We start from the raw sequence: 19930 nt of genomic DNA, 5'->3' as shown, positions 1-19930 counted from the left end.
ATAAACGATGCGCCTGACTTCATTCCATTGTTCTTTTGGACTTTAGTGCATTGATAGCTATTCGAAGGTACACCAATTATACGTTTAAAGACTCATCACTATGTAATACCTCAGATAATAATGAAGCAGCAACGTGTTTTTAAGGTATTCCAGTAGTTCTAAGGAGGAGTATGAAATACCATTTTAGTTGTTTTCATCTTGCTTGATCATTTTCTAGGTAAATCTGCTTGTATCTACTGCATTGTTTTGCATATTTTAGATATTTCTTGATCACACGATCACTATTATATTTTCAAGGAAATTTGTCTTTTACAAATAGAAAATAATTGAAACCACAGAACTCTTTATTCATATGCTATACATATTCATAAGTAGCCTATACTTTACACCCGGTAGTGCAGTCAGTGACCCTCATGTGGTGCACTCTAGGCATTACCAAAGGGAGTTTGCAGCTGCCTTTCGGACCCTAGATGCATCAACGTCTTAGTCTTTTTGTTTGAATTTCCAATCCCGCTTTCTTCAGGCTTGCTGTCCAACTTCTTTAACTATTGCTTCTTAGTGCAACTAGGGTCACTGATAGGAGATTTCGCCTGAGGGTATGTAATTAATTTCATGATTATGGTCATGCAATACCTGTGAATGAATATAACATGACAAGTTACAACTAGCATTATTATTATATTTTCTTTCAATATGTATTTATTCATATACTTCCATGAACTATTATTTCTTTGTTTTGTATCAAAATTGTCCATTTCTCTCTTCTTTAACTAAATTTCATTTTAAGTCCGTTCATTTCAAAACTCGCATTTACCAAATTTTCTGTGGATAGCTTATTGTACTTATATGACAAGGAAAGAGTATTGTGGGATCTTTGAAATATCTCTGTAGTCTACCTCATAATAATAATAATAAATAATAATAATAATAATAATAATAATAATAATAATAAATATAATCATAATAATAATAATAAATATAATCATAATAATAAACCAAAACGGTGCGCTTGATATTTCTAAAATATTAACGATTCTTGCTCATAAATAAATGAATGAATAAATAAATAAATGCAAAAATGAATAAACGAAAATTACCTTTAACATAGTGAAGGAGCTGTTTAACAAACCAAGGTCTAAAGACTACTGCAAAACAGCCTTGAGATTCCGGGCTTCTCAACAGGGCCTTCTTTGATTACCTAAATGTAATTTTGGGGGAGGGGGAGGACAGGGTTGAGGGAAAAAGGATAAAGAGTAGAAACACTAGAAAAGAGAACGGAATAAAGGCAAATGGATTACCGATTTTAATTGTAAGACTGTGTATATGACCTTAAGCTAAAATGAAGACTGTTGTTATTCTTATTATTATTATTATAATGCGACAAATATTAAACCCTCTTGTGTTGGTATTATTTACAGGAATCATATTAGGACGCCCTTGGTGGTTGGCAGAAGGCGTTGCTGGTCTTGACAGCGTGCGGTTTTCGGAGTAAGTTCTGGATAACACTTGGGATCAGTTCCTGCTGTGAGAGTGAAGGGAGGAACGTGTAACTGGTCTTCAAGTGGCGGACTTTGTTACCGTCATGCAAAATACGCTGGTGCACGATTCCATTCTCCTGGTCTGAAGGGAAGAAAAAGGGAGAGAGAGAGAGCGAGAGAGAAACGTAGATGACGATCTCAAACCCTCCCGTAAGTGGGTCGTAAAATTCTGCAAATCTGAGTACGTAAAGATCAGAAGTGATAGTAGTGATTTTATGATTTAAGCGAGTTGCTAGGCAGAGACGCCAACGCGTATAGCAATTCGAGCAGTGCGTTCATTAAATTAAGTGAATACGACGTCTGAGTTTACAGCGAAGAGATATCGGTCTCAAGAGACTTTCACTGCTCTGAATAACTGACGTTCCGAGCAAATCAACGCAAAGAAACTGTGATTTAGTGGATTAGTTAAGACAAAAGGATAAATCTAGTGTCATCTGAAACTTCATTACAACATAAACCTGCCACATAGCCCGGCCGAGTCCAAACTTCAGCCGCAACGATGATGATGAACGAGACGGTGCCGTTGTCAACGACAATGTTGCCGCACTATGAGTCACCGCTACCGGCTCTTTATGAGCCACAGGCTCAACCCCCAAAACCCAGACTCATGTTCAAGATGCCCAGGGTCGTACCGGACCAAAAGGGGAAATTCGAGTCAGACGAACTCTTCAGGAGACTGGCCAGAGAGACAGAGGTGAGATATCTTTTACGACTGCATTCTACAGTAACAGTGCTGTATATATTGCTTTGAATCTTATTTGAATATATTTCTTAAATATCTTTCAAACTATATGACAGTTCTCCTTCCATTTCAGACCTACTTATATCTCAAAACAAGATTTTCAGTTTTATTGACGATGCTAAATATGTCAATACTCTTACGTATAACACCTGGTAATTTTTCACTTTAAACCAAAATCGATTTGTAAAGTTGAAAAAATAATTTTCTTGTCTTTTAATGTATGCTTTGAACGTTTCTTTATATCCTACAAACATGGAGACCACAGTGGGAAAGCAAGGGTTTAGGGTTGAGGGGAAATGCAAAATGAGTAAAATAATTGAGCATATTTAACCTAACATAATTTAAGGAGACGGTCCTTGTCAGGTTCTAGGGCATTAGCCCCAATTCGACAATCTGTCTCCCTACCTAACCTAATCCGGTGTACTGTGATTAAAACTAAATAATAGGTTACAACTTAACCTAACCTGATGCACAGGTCTTTGCCTGGTTGGGGGAATTCTTTACCCCCACCTGGCCTCCCCACTTAACCTAACCTAGGGTATAGTCAATTATACTAAATGAACCTCCTCACATAACCTATCCTAGGGTAATGTATATGAAACTATATAAAAGGGTTACAACCAAACCTAACCTAAACACACCTAACCTAGAACCTGGCTCGGGGGTGGAGGGTGTTTTGCCCCACTGGACAACCCCCACCCCCCGGCCACTGTAGTATATTAAAGATGAATAGTATGGTTGCACCCTAAACTAGACATACCTAACCTAACCTGATGAGCTGGGTCCTTACCTGGGAGGGAGGGGGGGTTCTTTCCCCCCCTTGGTTGCCTCAACTTACCCTAATGCATGGTGTTACTTTGAAAACTTTCATTAAGCTTACATTAATCAGAATCTGAAATTTGCAGTGTATCTTGGGATAAACATCTTCCTCGTGTTTGTATAGCCTTGATGTTCAAATATTTTCTAAGTTTTCAGATGATTATTATTGCTTTTACCATTATTATACTTTTATCATTTATACTTTAGTAACCCTCTTTGGAAAAGCAGAATGCTACAAGCCCAGTGCATAAAAGTGGAAGAATATAGAAAAGCAAATTAGATAAGTAGACTCATGTCAGCCTGTTGAAACTAACTCCCTCAACAAAAAGCATACAGACACACATATGTGTACGTATATCTGTACTGTACATGAGTCTACTTATCTAATTTGCTTTTCTATATTCTTCCACTTTTATGCACTGGGCTTGTATCATTCTGCTTTTCCAAAGAGGGTTACTAAAGTATAAATGATAAAAGTAATAATAATGGTAAAAGCAATAATAATCATCTGAAAACAAAGTATTTGAACATCGCAAGATACCTCTGCAAATATCAGAATCTGATTAAGGTAAGAATAATATATTTATATATATATATATATATATATATATATATATAATATATATATATATATATATATATATATACATATACATTAGCTTTGGCTTTGCAATACACATAATTTTTTCTTTTACTGCTTGCAAATTACAGAGATATCATTTAGAGAATCTGCTGCTAAAAGAAAAGAAAAAATTCAGCGGCATATTAATATTTCATCCTTCAGTGATTCAAAAGACGTTCAGCCTATTAACTATCCAAAATGTAGTTGACAGAAATAATTTGTTTTAGGAAATGTGCAAAAAACATACTAAGCAAAATTAAAGCTACGTATAATGCTAGTGACGGGACAAAATATTCTATAATTACTGGAGGATGACGAAAATCTTATTAAAATTATTGAAGCATAACAAATGCTCTTCATAAAATTATAGAAGATAGTGAGGTTTAATGTTTCTTCAAGTTTAAGTCTCTTAAATGATAGCTCGATGTTCTTAGTGACAATTAAGCGCTCAAATTAACAGATACTAAATAAAAAGACAACTTGGTGTTGAATGAGTTTTTACTTCAGCAGAAAAACTTGCTGATTTCATGCCCTGAGCAACCTGATGCTTGTGACTCTCCGCAGATCCACAAAGGAAAATGAACCCAACCAAACTCATGATAACTTAGTTATGACTAGAAAACGCTCGCATTCATTTGTTCTTGATATGCCAATACTTCATAGAAACATAATATGTGTACATATATTTATATATGTATATGCTATATATATATATATATATATATATATATATATATATATAATATAATATATATACATACATTATATATATTATATTATATAATATATATAATATATTATATATATATGTATGTATTTGTGTGTCACGTACACTTTGAAACACGTATTGAGCAATTTCATCCAAACTTGGCATGACTTACTATCTGAGAAAGAATACTGTGAGGGTAAGAGTAAGCCATCACTGGCACCAAAGAGAGTTGTGGGGGAAGGGGGGGGTGAAAAGTAAAAGTTACGGAAAACGACATATATTAGCATTTAATACATCATTTCCGATGCTCTTTTAAGTCCAAGTTCAGCCCTAATAGGGGGGGTGATAAGGGTGTGGGAAGGGGTGACGTAAAAATAGCCGAAAAACAGATATTAGTGTCTAATCCACAATTTTCGAGGTCACTGAGAATAGCGACACTCCTGATGCTCTTTAAGTCCAAGTTCAGCCCTAGGGATGGGGTGGGAAGGGGGTGACATGTAAAGATGATAAAAAACGACAGATATTAATGTTTAATCCACAGTATTCGAGGTCACTGAAATGAATAGTGACACTCCCGATGCCATCAAGTCCAAGTTCAGCCCTGATAGGTAGGGGGTTGAGAAGAGGGTGGGAAGGGGGTGACATGAAAAAATAACCAAAAACAACAGATATTGGTGTCTAATTCATAGCTTTTGAGGTTGCTGAGAAGAATTGTTACACTCCCAATGCCCTTTCAGTCCAACTTCAGCCCTCAATAGGAAGGGGGGTGGGAAGTGGGTGACATGTAAAAATAATCTATTTTAGTGTCTAATCCGCAGTTTTTGAGTTTGCTGAAATAAATAGTGTCCCTCCTGATGTCCTTCAAGTCTAAGATCAGCCCTGTTAGTAAGGTGGGTGAGAAGCAGGTAGGAAGAGGGTGACATGTAAAAATAACTGAAAATCATCAGATATTAGTACGTAATCCATAGTTTTCAAGGTAGCTGAGAAGAAGCTGAGGAGAATAGTGACTTTCCCAATGCGTTTCAAGTTCAAGATCACCCCTGATAGGAAGGTGGGTGAGAAGGGTTGGGAAGCAGGATGATATGACAAAATAACAGAAAATAACAGTTTAAGTGTCTAATCCATAGCTTTTGAGGTCGCTGAGGAGAATAGTGACTCCCCCGATGCCTTTCAAGTCCAATTTCAGCCATAATGGGAAGGTGGGTAGGAAGGGGGTGACATGTAAAAATAACCGAAAACAACAGATATTAGTGTCTAACCCCTAGTTTTCAAGGTTGCTGAGATGAATAATGACATTCCTGATGCCCCATATGTCTAAGTTCAGGCCTGATAGGAAGGGGGTTGGGGATATCAGTGTCTAATCCATAGCTTTTGAGGCTTTTGAGTTTTTGAGATGAATAGTGACACTCCTGATGCCCTTTAAGCCCAAGTTCAGCCCTGATAGGATTGGGGGAGGGGTTTGTGAGAAGGGGTGGGAAGGTGGTGCCATGTAAAAATAACCGAAAACTACAGATTTTAGTGTCTAATCCTTAATTCTTGCAGTTGCTGAGATGAACAGTGAAAATCCTTATGCCCTTTAAGTCCAAGTTCAGCCCCCGATAGGAAGGGGGAAGTGGTGGTGAGAAGTGGTAAAAAATCAAATGTAAAAAATGACAGATATTAGAGTCTAATAAATAGTTTTTGAGGTTGCTGGGATGAACAGAGACACCCCTGATGCTCTTCAAGTCTAAGTTCAGCCCTGATAGGAATGGGTGTGAGAAGTGGTAAAATATAAAATATCAAAAATGCTGGTCAGTGTAACTGAATCAAATATCTCAACAGGAATGAGAGAGAGAGAGAGGGAGAGTTTATCGGTTGTCATTCAGAGATTTCCCTGGCAGCGTCGGGTTGGTCAGCTAGTAATGAAAAAACTTTACCACAAGTAGTTGTAAATGCTGGGGAACTTTCATTCTAGTACTCTTTGCACTTAAAAAAAAAAGCATTTACAACCACAATCATATACTGATTCAATAAAAAAATTAACAATCTAAGAAGGCGAGCATCTAACAAAATCTTTTACGACGACAAAAAAAAAATCGATATATATATATCCTCTGCTGATATACTGTCTTGAATATACAAATCAACTAACGCATATCTACTGTTGTGGAATGTGTACTACTTGAAAGAAATACTGTAATTAAAATGTACACAATTTGAAAATTAAAAGCGCTTAAACTCTTATGGCGCACGAAGCATAACATAAATAAGAGATTAAAATACAACTGAAGAAGAGATATCTAAGAAGAATCCTAATAATCCATGAAAAGAGACGAGAAGTAGTTTTCCGTAAGATTCTCGTCACTACAGGAACCTTGATTTTGGGTCAATAAGTAAGAGATAAAATCTCTCTCGTAGTAAATGTGTACTTTTTTTCACCGGCACCTTTTATTCTGTGAAAGCTTGTTTTGCTAGTATATATATATATGTATACACACACACACACATACTATATATATATATATATATATATATATATATATATATATATATATATATATATATATATTATATATATATATATTGTGGACCTTGATAATTATTGATGGTGCTTAAGAATGATAAGGATAAAGACCAACTTTGTTGCGAGAACCAAAGGTTTCTAACATTAATATTCAAAATAAACAAAATTGCTACAGGTTTAATTTCGTTAAGAAGTTCACAAACTGATTCAGCAATGGAATGTTTAATAGTCTTATTTATATTTTTTATTTTTTTTTTTTTTTTGCCAAGTCTGAATAGACGAGACCAAATCAAACGTTATAAACTGGATATATGGCCAAGGCCTTGTATAATCGGTGATATTTTTGTGTAAATGTACAACCTATTAAGAAAAGCCATTCTAAAAACAATATCGCTATTCGGAAACAATACATAATGTTCTATATAAACAATTTTAAACAAATTAGATCCACCTCGTTTAGTTAAAATGTATCGATCCATCTATATGTACGTGTGTCGTGTGCTTATATCGAGTAGGAATATTTCTTTTTATGCAGATAGAAATGTAAAACTTAATCCTGTTACACCTTTCAAACCTACTTACTCTCAATTTCCTTTCTAACGCTGAATGACCTCAAAGGTCCCAGTGCTTTGCCTTTGGCCTAAACTCTATGTCCATTCCATTCAAACAAAGGATAGTCTAAAATAATGAAACTTTTTATTAGCAAAATTCTCGTCAAAATGCTTTTTACAAAGTATGCAACAGATGGCAGTATATCATCTTTCATGTAAACAATAATAAACAGATTCATATAATTTACTTGAATTGCATCTCTCTATCTATCTCCCTGTATGGGGGTAGTGTCGTTAGTGCACCTCATGCGATGCACTGTAGGCATTACTTAAGGTTCTTTGCAGCGCCCCTTTGGCCACTAGCTGCAACCCCTTTCATTGTTTTTGCTGTACCTCCTCCACTCATATTCTCTTTCTTCCATCTTGGTATCCACCCTCTCCTAAACTTTGCTTCATTGTCCAACTGCGAGGTTTTCCTCCTGTTACACCATTTAAACCTTTTTTAATCTCAATTTCCCCTTCAGTATTGAATGACCACATATGTCCCTGCGCTTGGACTTTGGTCTAAATTCTATATTCATTTTCGTATAATGTCCTGATGCATGCATGCGTATTAATAGCGAACTTGATCAATTTTGAGAAATCCAGGTATTAATTAAACATCTCACACAGCAGGTGCGGTATACGGGCTATCGAGACAGACCCTCGGAAGAAAGAAGACAGAAGTTCCAGAGCCAATGCAGGGACGGATACACTGAAATAGTAAGTACTGAACAAAGATACTTCATTCTACATATGATGCAAAATCAAGTACCATTTATAATAAGTAATATTAGGAAAAATGCTCTATTTTATATCAGATGAAAATCGAGTACCATTTTTAGGGAGTAATAGAATAAATGTTTTATTCTACATTTGATGAAAAATCAAGTACCATTTATACATTTATAGTAAGTAATATTAGGAGAAATGCTCTATTTTATGTCTAATGAAAATCGAGTACCATTTTTAGGGAGTAATAAAATAAATGTTTTATTCAACCTTTGATGAAAAAGCAAGTACCTTCTTAGGAAGTGATATTAGGAAAATAGTTTACTCCACATTTGATTAAAAATCAAGTACCATCTATAGTAAGTAATATTAGGAAAGATATTTTATTTTATATTTGATTAAAATTCAAGTGCCAGTCATAGTTGGCAATATTAGAAAAATACTTTATTTTATATATGATGAAAAATAGTCGCCATTTGTTCAGTACTACGAATGAGTTGTATGTGTGCTGTTTATTAGTATTATAATTCAGTATGCGAATCATTCAGTGAATACACATTTTTGTGAATTTCGTGATAGTGGGAGTTTCTTGAAAACATTCGAGAGCTTTTTCTAGTTCGTGGTAATTATTGTTTTTTTTTTTTAATCCTGCTTCTTGAATTAAGATGAATTACTTTAAACAATTTAAAGAGAGAATTTAGGAAAAAATTAAAATAACATAAATTATATTAATAGTGATGTTAATTTATCAACACAGAGATCTTACGTTCTCTGATGACACGTACTGATAATTTCTATCCAGTTGTATGTTTTTAAGCAACTTCTTTGCAACACTAGCAACAGTAACAGTGGCGTAAATGGGACTTATATCTAAGATTTTTTGCTTTATCAAATTGGACTTTATACCCAGCGAATACTTAAGGGACATACAGCGTATTGGCTGCTGCATTTATTCCTATAGAAAAACTTGCCACATTCTCTAGAAGATTTCGCAGTCAGTCCACAGTTCAATGAGCATAGCAACTTCATCCAAATTTACTTCAAGATAATTGCGGCCATAAAAGGGAAAACATGTGACTCAGAAATAGTAAGGAGAGAGAGAGAGAGAGAGAGAGAGAGAGAGAGAGAGAGAGAGAGAGAGAGAGAGAGACCTTTACAACGCAGATATAGATTAATCTTTCTTTATATGCTGTTACACACAAACACACACGCACGCACATACACACAAACACTCCCTTATCGGACCAGTTCCCTTGTCATCTTTGTCCGCCAGTTGCTGTGTCAGCAACTATATGTCTTCCCAATGATGTCCAGAGCTCGAACAGCGATCGACTTTGTATAGATTTACATTCTTTATGGGTCCTTGGCTTCTTAAGGAGTTTCGTAATGAACATCTGGTATATTTTTTTACATTTTCTTGATTTGACGTGATCGAGGCAGAGTAACCCGTTTTGCAAGTAGAAGGACCATTATAACCATTTTAATTGGCGTCTTGCTGATCGTTCTTTAAGGAGAGCATATAATTAAAACCGCAGTTCGTTTATTAAATAGCTGATATTTTGCCGCTTTTCACATTCATATGAATTCTGCTCATTTAATGACATTCTTTGACATTTCTGTCGGCTTTGACTTAGCGTTGCTTGAGGTTCTGTCAAACGAACACTAATTACTTCAGGAATTAATTGTGACATATTCATAGCGACTTCTAATAATGATTTATGTATTTCTTAATGCCTGTGATTAATTCACTTCTTTTATTCTTAGTGTTTTTCTTTAATGACATGCAGACCTTCTTCTCTTGTCCAGTCTGCTTTTGTGATGATAAATCTAAGCTTCCGAATGTGTTTCGGTTTTATTTTCTTTTCGGTATCTTTGACTTTACAGGAAACTATTACTGTAGCTTTAAAAAGTATCTCAGGCTGTACATAACATGAAGGGTACATAACACGAAGGGAGCCCTGGAGATACAATAACACGCGGTTTTAAGACAAATGTCAATCGTAATTTTGTAAATTTCACACAACTTAGGGTTGTATGTTAATTATGCTGATGTATATATATTATATATATATATATATATATATATATATATATATATTATATATATGTGTGTGTGTGTGTGTGTGTGTGTGTGTGTGTACTTTTTTCACGTTAAATTATTTATATGCAAACTAACCTAATCAAATATGTGATGTATAACAGGTACTAAATACGACCGTTGTTCAGGGAAGGTCGATTTGAAAATGAGCGTTCATTGTCTAAATTGTTGCCGATGCCCTGCTAGTTGGATGTTCTTATCTCATAATTAGGGAATCTTATACGTGGGAGATAATCTTCGATATAAACCGCGTGGGGTGAAGGAATACTGTTTTATAACAACTCAACAAGACATTTATATTTTTTGAAGACTAATTCGTAAGTTGGCTGAGTTTGGGGCCAGCCATCTCATTCCTTAAATACTTGGTGAGAACCGGAAGGCTGACATTCATATACATTAATCATGCCGTTTCGTTTATCTTGACAAGGGAGACGACTTACCGGTCAAGTTTAAAATAAAGTCATTGCCACATTCAAATTCCAGCTCTGAATGGATAAGCAACCAACCTGCTCAATGAACGTTCTTTAGTATTAGAGCTTCATACATTCACAAAGGAGGCTCATAAGCAGCATGTCTAATCGCCCTACACTGCCCTCTATATATATATATATATATATATATATATATATATATATATTATATATATATATATATATATTTGTGTGTACGTATATATATAAAATACGTATGTGTGTACGCATGCATATGTATATAAGTTATTAAATTAAATTACTCCCTAACGATTACAAACAAAGACCCCCATAGTTCGTGCCTTAATAACCAGAGGCGCTGCGATATAGGGTTACCATATCCTTACGCTGGGCCAACGACACGTGAGAGAGCGACCCTCTTGGATTACATTTTGTTTACCGTCCATACTAATCGGCTTACCGCTTGCGGTACGGGTTTCCAGAGTTTTGGGCGGTAATTTTTTTTTTATAGGTTTTCTGTGAGACAAGGGAATAATCCCAGCTTTATTTACCAATTTATATTTATAATAGGCAGCAATGTTACGGAGATATATATAATTGTCACAATGATAACTCAGATTAATAATCATAATATCACAATGACGACAAAGGCGATAAAGTCATCTTGGAGGAAATCGTTTCTCCCGAACGCTTAATTTTTTTTTCTTCCATATCACTCTGAAAGGGGGATTATTAAGCTCCGTCTAATTGGAGTGGAAAAAAAGCGGAGCTAATGGTGGTTAGAGGGTGATCACGGATAGACCTGAAGGGCTTCGCAGGGGCTTCCCGTGCACCGGACGCCCGTCTAATGACTAATTAAATCAATATTACAACGTAGATTAATAATCAAGCCAGGGAAGCTTTCTCTCTTCTTTTTCCATTTTTTTATATCTGGTTTAGTCGTGACTTAAACGTAATTAAAGCCCTTGGGATGAGACAAGAAGGGGGTGGGTGGGGGGGCGTGGGGAAATGTTTCCACTAATACAGGTAGCGTCGGGTAGATTCCTTTGACAGGCAATGTGCCTGTGATTGGCGTAGCAAAAGTTTTATATTTTTCATTTGAAGTACTCTGATTTTCCTTCCAGGAATAATTCTCAAGATTTTCTCAGTTCTTGAGAAGTCTTTCTTATCATCTGAATAACGATAATGAAAATAACAGAGCGTGAAGTGGCCTTGAACGTTCACTGGGAATAAACTGCTGGGTGTTAAGGACTGGCGGGTCCGTGTTCACACACATATACGAGTTGTATATAATATATTATATATATGTATATTATATATTGTTTTTGGATGTATATTGTTTTTGATTTCTAGTAGTTGGCTAATGCTCCCAAAATTATTACAGCTTGCAAGTGATGCAACTCTCGTTTCTTTTATTTTCTCCTCCTTATAGCAAAATTAATCTAAAGCTAACCTTAATACTGATCTTGAACAGATCAGTGTAAGTGGCTTTGTCAGACAGTGAGGCTGAAGTCCAGGGAAACTAAATACTTTATTAATTAACTGGTATTTTACTGTGCCCACACTTTGTGATTTACTTTACTTCTGCAGGACTTCATGTGATTGACTGTGAATATTGCAAAATACTTGTCTATACTTTTGATTCCAAGCTTTTCCTCAGAATTTAGAAATACAATTCTGCCAGAAAACCAGATATTATTTTAGATCTAGAGGCTCTGCACATCCACAGAAATGATGGCATTAGTTCTACATGATCTAGATATTTTATTCTTTCATTGCTAGAAAATATTGCTCTCCTGTCTGAAGTCTGCGTGTCTGCTCTGTACCCTCATCGTTTATTTACCTTTCAGAAAAAATTGGTTGAAGTAGTAGCTTAAATTTTCCAAGCTTTAGTAACAACCATTCAGACTACCATTGGCTGGTATCATTGTTTGACAGTCTTCCATAAGGTCTCATCTGACAAGAACTTCTTAGTGCTGCTTTTACTGCCTGTGCCTCTGGAATGTATAACTTTGCTATTTCCTGAGCAGAGCGTCAGCATTCGCTTTGACGCAGTCCAGTATCAGAGTTCTGACGTTCCCCTTCCTGTATAGTCATCTAAATCTTCCCAACAGTGATTTGGGTGGGAGGTTGTCGCTATCGGTGGATCGAATCCTCCAGGCGATGAACCACTATCATCAGTTATAATTCCCTTTCCGTAATATTTTCGAGGTACAGCAAATTGGATATTAAAAGATATTTCTAGCTTAATGTTTGTATATATATATATATATATATATATATATATATATATATATATATATATATATATATATATATGTGTGTGTGTGTGTGTGTGTGTGTATGTATGTATGTGTATGTATATATAATGTGTGTGTGCGTTCTCTTGAACTGGATTACAGTAAAATTCGATAAAGACCAATCAAGCAGCAATAGGTAGTCTGGATACGATTTGGTAATTAAGTAGATTGAAATTGCATACGAAAGTGAATTGTACGTAAATCTAGAGCAGTCTGTATATATGGACATGAATCTTGGTATGAAAACAATATTATATCTTAAAATATTTTCAGGATGAAAGTTTTAAAAACTTCTCATGATATTTTATTGCCAAGAAAAAAAATAATCAAGTTCAGTATGATGAGCAAAATCATATTTGATTTAATTATTTAATTTATTTTCATTTTGCCATAAAATATTATAAGAAATATGTAACTTTTTATCGTAAAATAATCTCCTAGATATAATTTTTTTCTTTTTTTATGAACCAACCAGACGAGAGAGAGAGATAAGAGACGAGAGAGAGAGAGAGAGAGAAGAGAGAGAGAGAGAGGAGAGAGAGAGAGACCTGGAGTGCTAGAAATTGGACCTAAAACAAGCTAATCGTCTAACGTAATTTTCGAGACGGTCGTTTGTCAACTGACAGTCTTGTCGCAAAAGTAAATTTGTGAATTTGATATTTTTACAATGTAGTATTTTTTGAAGAAATTCTGGGGCTTCGTTACTCCGCTGATAAGTCTTCTGAGTAGCTGTATGGAGCAGCTGATGTCATGGAGGTTCCACTGCTTAGAGGGTTCATTCACGACACTTTGTTGTCTTTTTCTGGAGCCATCCCCTACTATGGAAAACTGCTTATTGTTCAGCTATATATAATTATATACATACACATATAATATACGTGTATAACACACACATACGCACACACACACACACATTATATATATATAATATATATAAAATATTACTAGCTGACCAACAATGTGTTGCCCGGGAAAACTCAGAATAACAGTAGATAAACTCGCTTTCTCTCTCTCTCTCAATACACCAATTCACTATCATAGAATTCAATAACCTTATCCGAGTATTCACTATTAGGTTTACCTCTCGTTTCTTCTGCCACTTCATCGAAACTGACATTAAAGCTTTTGTGTAGGTGACAGTTTGTGGATATAGTCAGTCCACTCACCAGAACGGTTGAACTGATGGAATTACCTAAGGTTCTTCCGACCAACTGACAGGTAATTGCATGTGTGGACGGATAAGCAACAATTTTGTGATGGTTTGTTGCTGGATTTCACCTGGGAAGGATCTCAGCCACTTTGATCAGGATATTAATAAATTATGTATAGGCTTGGAATATGTCCTTTTTTTTTTTTTTTATTAGAGAGGCGATGTTGTTGAGAGTGGATTGGTGAAGAGGTAGAGTGGCGTTCGCGGCCCTCTGTTAGGCAGTGGTGAGCTTGTGGGCTCTCTAATACCCTGTCCTTTCTTTCCTTCTCCCTTCCCTCTGTTTCTTTCTCCCTCTCCAGTCTTTTTCTCCTTCTGTCTTACACTCTCCTCCTTTTCATCTCTTTCCTTCTCAGCCTCTGCTCATTATTCATTGACCCATATTTGTCAGGTCTGGGCCCTTCAGTACCAGTAGTTTTCCTGCCTCAGTGAAGGTTTTGATTTCCTCATGGACAGGAGCCATGTTGTAGGTGCATAGGGGGTCAAATTATGCCTTCAAAAGTCAGGTATAGCTTGAGCACGCCTGAGATGGCGCAAAAGTGAAATGGCACTCTGGTTTGGCAGGAGTGACTGCAATGGAGTAGGCCAGTAGGTGGCACCACTAGCAAATGGGAGTGCCCTTTTGTTAGGTGACACTAGGTAGTGCAGACTCATCCCTGGGCAGACATCAATCCACATGGGTTTGTGGTTTGTTCTGAAGGACGGATTGTGGCAGTCTTGGTGCAGGCTCGCTCTGGAGAGTTGAGCAGGGTAATTTTAAGGTCTCGTGTTAGAATGGCTTCTGGTTTGTTCGAAGGAACACGTGGGCACTAAGGAGTGCATGGCTTGTCCCTGGGGGATCAGGCGTGAGGTTAAGTTTGGTTTGAGAAGAACGGGTTTTGGTTTGTCCCAGACGATGTAGGATTGTTTGAGAAGAATGGTTTTGGTATGCCCTGGAGGACATAGGTTTGTTCAGAAAGAATGATTTTGAATTACTTGCTTCGCAGACAAAACTGGCTATTGTGTAAGGTTAGAGGTGTTCGTAAAGGACATAAGTTTGATTTGTTCCAGAGAACTCAGGTTTGTTTGTAAGAACTTAGGTTTATTCGAATAGAACGGCTTTGGTTTGCCCAAAGAACTCAGGTATGTTCGTAGAAATGTAGGTTTGTTCGAATAGAATGAGTTTGGTTTGTTCCAAAGAATTCCAGTTTGTTCAGAATCTTGGTAAATGGTTAGTTTGGTGAGAGACAGTTGGGACAGGAGCAGAGGGTTGAAGGCTCATGCAAAGGTTATAAATTGGTCTTGTCCTAAGCAAACACTAAGCAGTAGCTTCTGGGTATACACAAATAGATGTAGGTACGAATGATTAGCAGCAAATGATAAATGCATTAAATGTGACGAGTACCATAGGCTTGTTTCAAAGCAAAGAATAAATGTGTCTGAGGGTAAGTACAGCTTTCAAATCTACCCTGCACGAAGCACTGATTTGCCTAGATCTAGATCATGTGTGCATAGATATTTAAATCTACCTTGATCATAAAGGTATGTGAATTTTTCTCTGTGATACAGAGTCGCGTAGGATTATTTTGATGGGGGCTCGGCATGTGTGCAAAACACGTGGTCACTGGAGTGAAGTCTTACACGGAAGGTTATGAAACCAAGGCGAAACAGTTTTGGGAACATTTTCCCACCTTTTAGCTGCTCGGGGTATAAGAGCAAAAAATTTGCTTGGTGGTGGCAACACATGAAAAGTGAAAAGGAATCGACTCTTATACATATGTGCAACAATGAACTCAAAGTAGCCAGAATAAAATAAGTGTCATACATGCTAAATATTCAAAAGATGGTCTTGGAAGTTTTAGGAGCTTTAATCTGAAGTCCAGTACGATTGATACTATGGGTGAGAGAGAGAGAGAGTCCAGCAAGCGAAATTGCTTGATGGGCTTAAGCTTGTTGCCCAATTTCTATGTTGCCTAGCTAAATAATGATGGACTGCAAATTGCCCAGAGCACGTGGGGAAAGGAAATCAACACACTATCCCCTTGGTTATCACTTTGTTTAACACTGGCTAAATCATGCAAGCTAACAAGTCATAGCAACACAGCCTGTGTTTCAGAAAAGCAACACTCTCCTCACTGTGAAATTATTTGTGTAGCATGCACGTGGGTTGTCTGGTCCCTAACAAAATTTTTACCTAAGGTATGATCTCAAATAATATAAAAATATTAAGATAACATTATACTTACGCTGTGGAATTCCATTCAGTTGTGTGCTTACTAAGAAGTGTTACGCTAAGGTTCATTCCTCATCTTGCATCTAGCTTAGCAGGGCTGATGGATGATAGCTGCAATGCTGCAGGCTGCAAGAAATTCTGAGCAATTGGTCGCCACTTTTATGTTTTTACCTGGGAAGGGACTAAATCCTGAGCAGGGAAGTTACCTTTATGATCTAACTGAGGAAAGGAATGACTTACCATGAAAATTACTTATCTGACTGAGATTGCGGGGGCAGGTAAAACAAACAAGACAAACGAGATGAGCTGAAGGCCTTACTCAATGAAGAATATTGCTGATAAAACACTTAGGTTCACTTAAAATCACATTTGTTTACATTGATACAAAACCAGAAGAATGGGGGATAAAGTATACAGTTAAACAGAGTCCTGTTGGGGAAATAAATCACAATAACAAAAAAATAACTGAAGATGCTGTAGAGTAAGTTGCAGTGGTTAGAACCACTGTACACACAGTTGGAATGGGAAGATTCCACAGCAAGCAACTCCATCTGCAATTGAGAATGCATGCAGTTATGTGACGGAAAATTAATGCAATCGAAGGAAACATCAAGAGGTATGCGGAAGGCGCCAATAAGTCTCGATTTGAAACGCTGGTGAAACTTATGATTTTAAATTAATGCACTATACAAATAAAGGTCAGGTCTATGTGGAAATTGTACTTGGAAATTGAAAATAAATCGCTAAAAGATAAAGGAATTTGTGACTGTTGAAAAAACTGCAGGATTATCTTCCCATGTTCTTCAGCACCCCATTTTCTATGGGTGTGCACATAGGCTTCAGTGTGATCATGTGATCTCATGATTATTCGGTCAGCCACATGGCAGGGCAGCACCTTCAACTTTCACTTTTGGTTAATCCCATCACTGGTGCATCTGGTGTCTGCGGCAAGGACTTTGTCTCCAAGCAACTTTGTACCTGGAGGAGAGGTTTCAGGGCAGTCACGGGGTTTAGAGAAAAGATTGACAGAGTGTCCAGGGAGTGATAACAAGAGATTTAAGAAGGGGCAGTATTTTTCATGATCTCCTAGTCAGTCACCAGTGTGATTGAAAGTTACTGCACTTCTTTTGGAAAGAATAAAGCAGTTCAAGTCTATGGTAAATTCTCTTAAAGGAATAAAAGTTTTGTTTTACTGCGCATTCCTTTTCGAAGCTTGGAGGGCGAGTGGACTTGGGAAGGGTATCCCTTCGTTGCAATATATAATTATATATTATATATATATATATATATATTATATATATATAGGATATAGATATATATATTATAGATATATATATATATATAGATATATATATATATATGTATATATATATACATATATATATATATATATATATATATATACTATATATATATATATAATATATATATATATGTAGTATATATAAACAATTAAATATTATAATTAATATATATATATATAGTAGTATAGTATATATATATAGTATTGTATATATATACAATATTATAGTGTATATATATAGTATATATATATAGATATATATAATAGAATATATATAATATATATATATAGTATATATGTGTATATACATATACTTATTATATATATATATTATATACCTAATATTAAATATAATTATATATATACACACACGTGTGTGTATGTGCGGGTGCGTTTGCGCGCACGTGTGATTGCGTGTGAAAGTAATCTTTGTACTTCATGTGATATTTAAAGCAGTTTACCGTACTCACCAGACCAAATAAAGAGTAGGGCCTTCCTTTCCCTCCTTTGCTCCCTCCCCCGGATCCCCTGAGGTATATAGGACAATTATTTTTATTGGCTTTCCTTTACGATGTCTTGACATGTAAGCTTAGACAGTCGTAAAGAAATGGCGACGACTTCTCCCCCTCTCATTATTGGTCTCAAGTGACCGTTTTGTTACTTCCGCGGAATATGCGTTCCATTGTAAAGATGATGATGGCGGCTGATTTCAGAGATTATCGTGGACGAGCCAAGGCTAGGATTTCATTTGAAGGTGAAATGGCAAGTTTTTTTCTTTTACCTAACTCTTTTCGTCTTTACTTTGTTTGTCAATGTGTCTGCTTGCCTGTGCCTCTCTTTCGAAATTGATGTTTAGCTGTTGATCTGAATTATTATAAATTAACCCAGTCATGATACAGATATAAGCCAGGTGCGCCATACACATACATACACATACGATTGCATACGGGAATACGCCCACACTCATGCTTGCTAGGACACACTCACATACTATAACGAATACTTAAAGCAATTGCAATGCAACTTATTAATTATGATATTATAGTTACTTTTCAGTACAGAATTCCTGCATCTTATCGATTTGCCATACGTTGTAACATATATGAAATGTAGGCACTAAGGCACTAGTACTTAGCAACAGCGAATGGTTTCTCACAAACAGAATATCCCGTATGCATTACTTATTCGTGGAGCTGTGAAATTGTGTGATATGATTTTTTTTGACGTCGTTTAGGATCTTGCCTGTAAAATCCTCTGAAAAAATCATCGCTTCCTGCACTACATTTCATCCATAATTTTCTATGCTTGCACTTTCTTGTTTTTAATAACCCCAGAAGACTCCACGCAAAAGGTGTTATGCATTGCCAGAACTAAAACCTTTAACTTAAAGGGGTTATTCGCTTTACGTTACTTGTTTAATTAATGCCATTCCATTTGAGTCTAATGCAGTACGTTCAGTATATCGGCAAACAAACACACACGTACAAATACACACACACTACGATTCCCTCAAATACTGGACGAATATTTCTCTAAGTGTGTAAAACACAAAGCTTTCTCACATGGTATGATTAATGAAGTCCTAGGATTAAATCCTGCGGTCAAAGGAAGAAAGGACATTTCCCGAATTTTTGCGATTCAAATTCACTGCTTTGACGTCAAGAGCAATTTATCTGAAAGCGTCTCTAGTGCATTGACAATTGACATGGTAATTGCAACAAACCTTAGAATTAAGGCTATTTCCCTTCCTATATGGCATTTCCTTTATTCAATGCCCGTTGAACCTAATTATGTCCCATTGCCACTTACACCAAACAGCTAATGCTTGCTGCAACACTTAGTGTCTTGTAAGACAGAGGAGTTATTCTTTAATCCGCCCTGCCTTGTATTACTGGTGGTCGTAAGATTCTAAATAAGAAATTACGTTTGACAGAGTTAATTTATAACGTATCTCTAGTTCCACTTTTCAAATACTGTAAAAATATATTACACACCATTAGTATCAGTTTTTGATTTTGTGGCTGTTGTGGTAATAATAATAATAATAATAATAATAATAATAATAATAATAATAATAATAACCTCGGCGTTGATTCCTTGGGAAAGGATCTTTACCATAATTTC

At 36.1% G+C, this 19930-nt stretch overlaps 1 protein-coding gene and 1 long non-coding RNA gene across 10 annotated transcripts in view; one reads left to right on the top strand and one right to left on the bottom strand.

Annotated features, from left to right (window-relative positions):
• The window catches only part of LOC135208453 (protein big brother-like), a 164487-nt gene that overhangs the window by 24315 nt on the left and 120242 nt on the right, over nucleotides 1–19930 (top strand). For 6 of the 7 annotated variants that reach the window (XM_064240646.1, XM_064240647.1, XM_064240649.1 and 3 more), the window contains 2 exons: nucleotides 1419–2232; nucleotides 8157–8246. In XM_064240646.1, coding sequence (XP_064096716.1) covers nucleotides 2038–2232; nucleotides 8157–8246 — 285 coding nt within the window. In that variant the 5' untranslated portion in view covers nucleotides 1419–2037. The remainder of the gene's footprint in view (nucleotides 1–1418; nucleotides 2233–8156; nucleotides 8247–19930) is intronic. The other variant, XM_064240648.1, reaches the window with a different exon arrangement.
• Nucleotides 383–19930, bottom strand: part of LOC135208454 (uncharacterized) — a 185865-nt gene continuing 166317 nt past the window's right edge. For 2 of the 3 annotated variants that reach the window (XR_010313167.1, XR_010313168.1), the window contains exon 4: nucleotides 16506–16629. This is a non-coding gene — a long non-coding RNA (uncharacterized LOC135208454). Of the gene's footprint in view, nucleotides 591–16505; nucleotides 16630–19930 lie in introns of those variants that run through there. The other variant, XR_010313169.1, reaches the window with a different exon arrangement.

This window comes from Macrobrachium nipponense, chromosome 35 (genome assembly GCF_015104395.2).
Source record: "Macrobrachium nipponense isolate FS-2020 chromosome 35, ASM1510439v2, whole genome shotgun sequence".
Taxonomy (NCBI): domain Eukaryota; kingdom Metazoa; phylum Arthropoda; class Malacostraca; order Decapoda; family Palaemonidae; genus Macrobrachium; species Macrobrachium nipponense.
The sequence above is the reverse complement of the archived record's forward strand: the minus strand, read 5'-3'. Positions and strand labels throughout refer to the sequence as shown.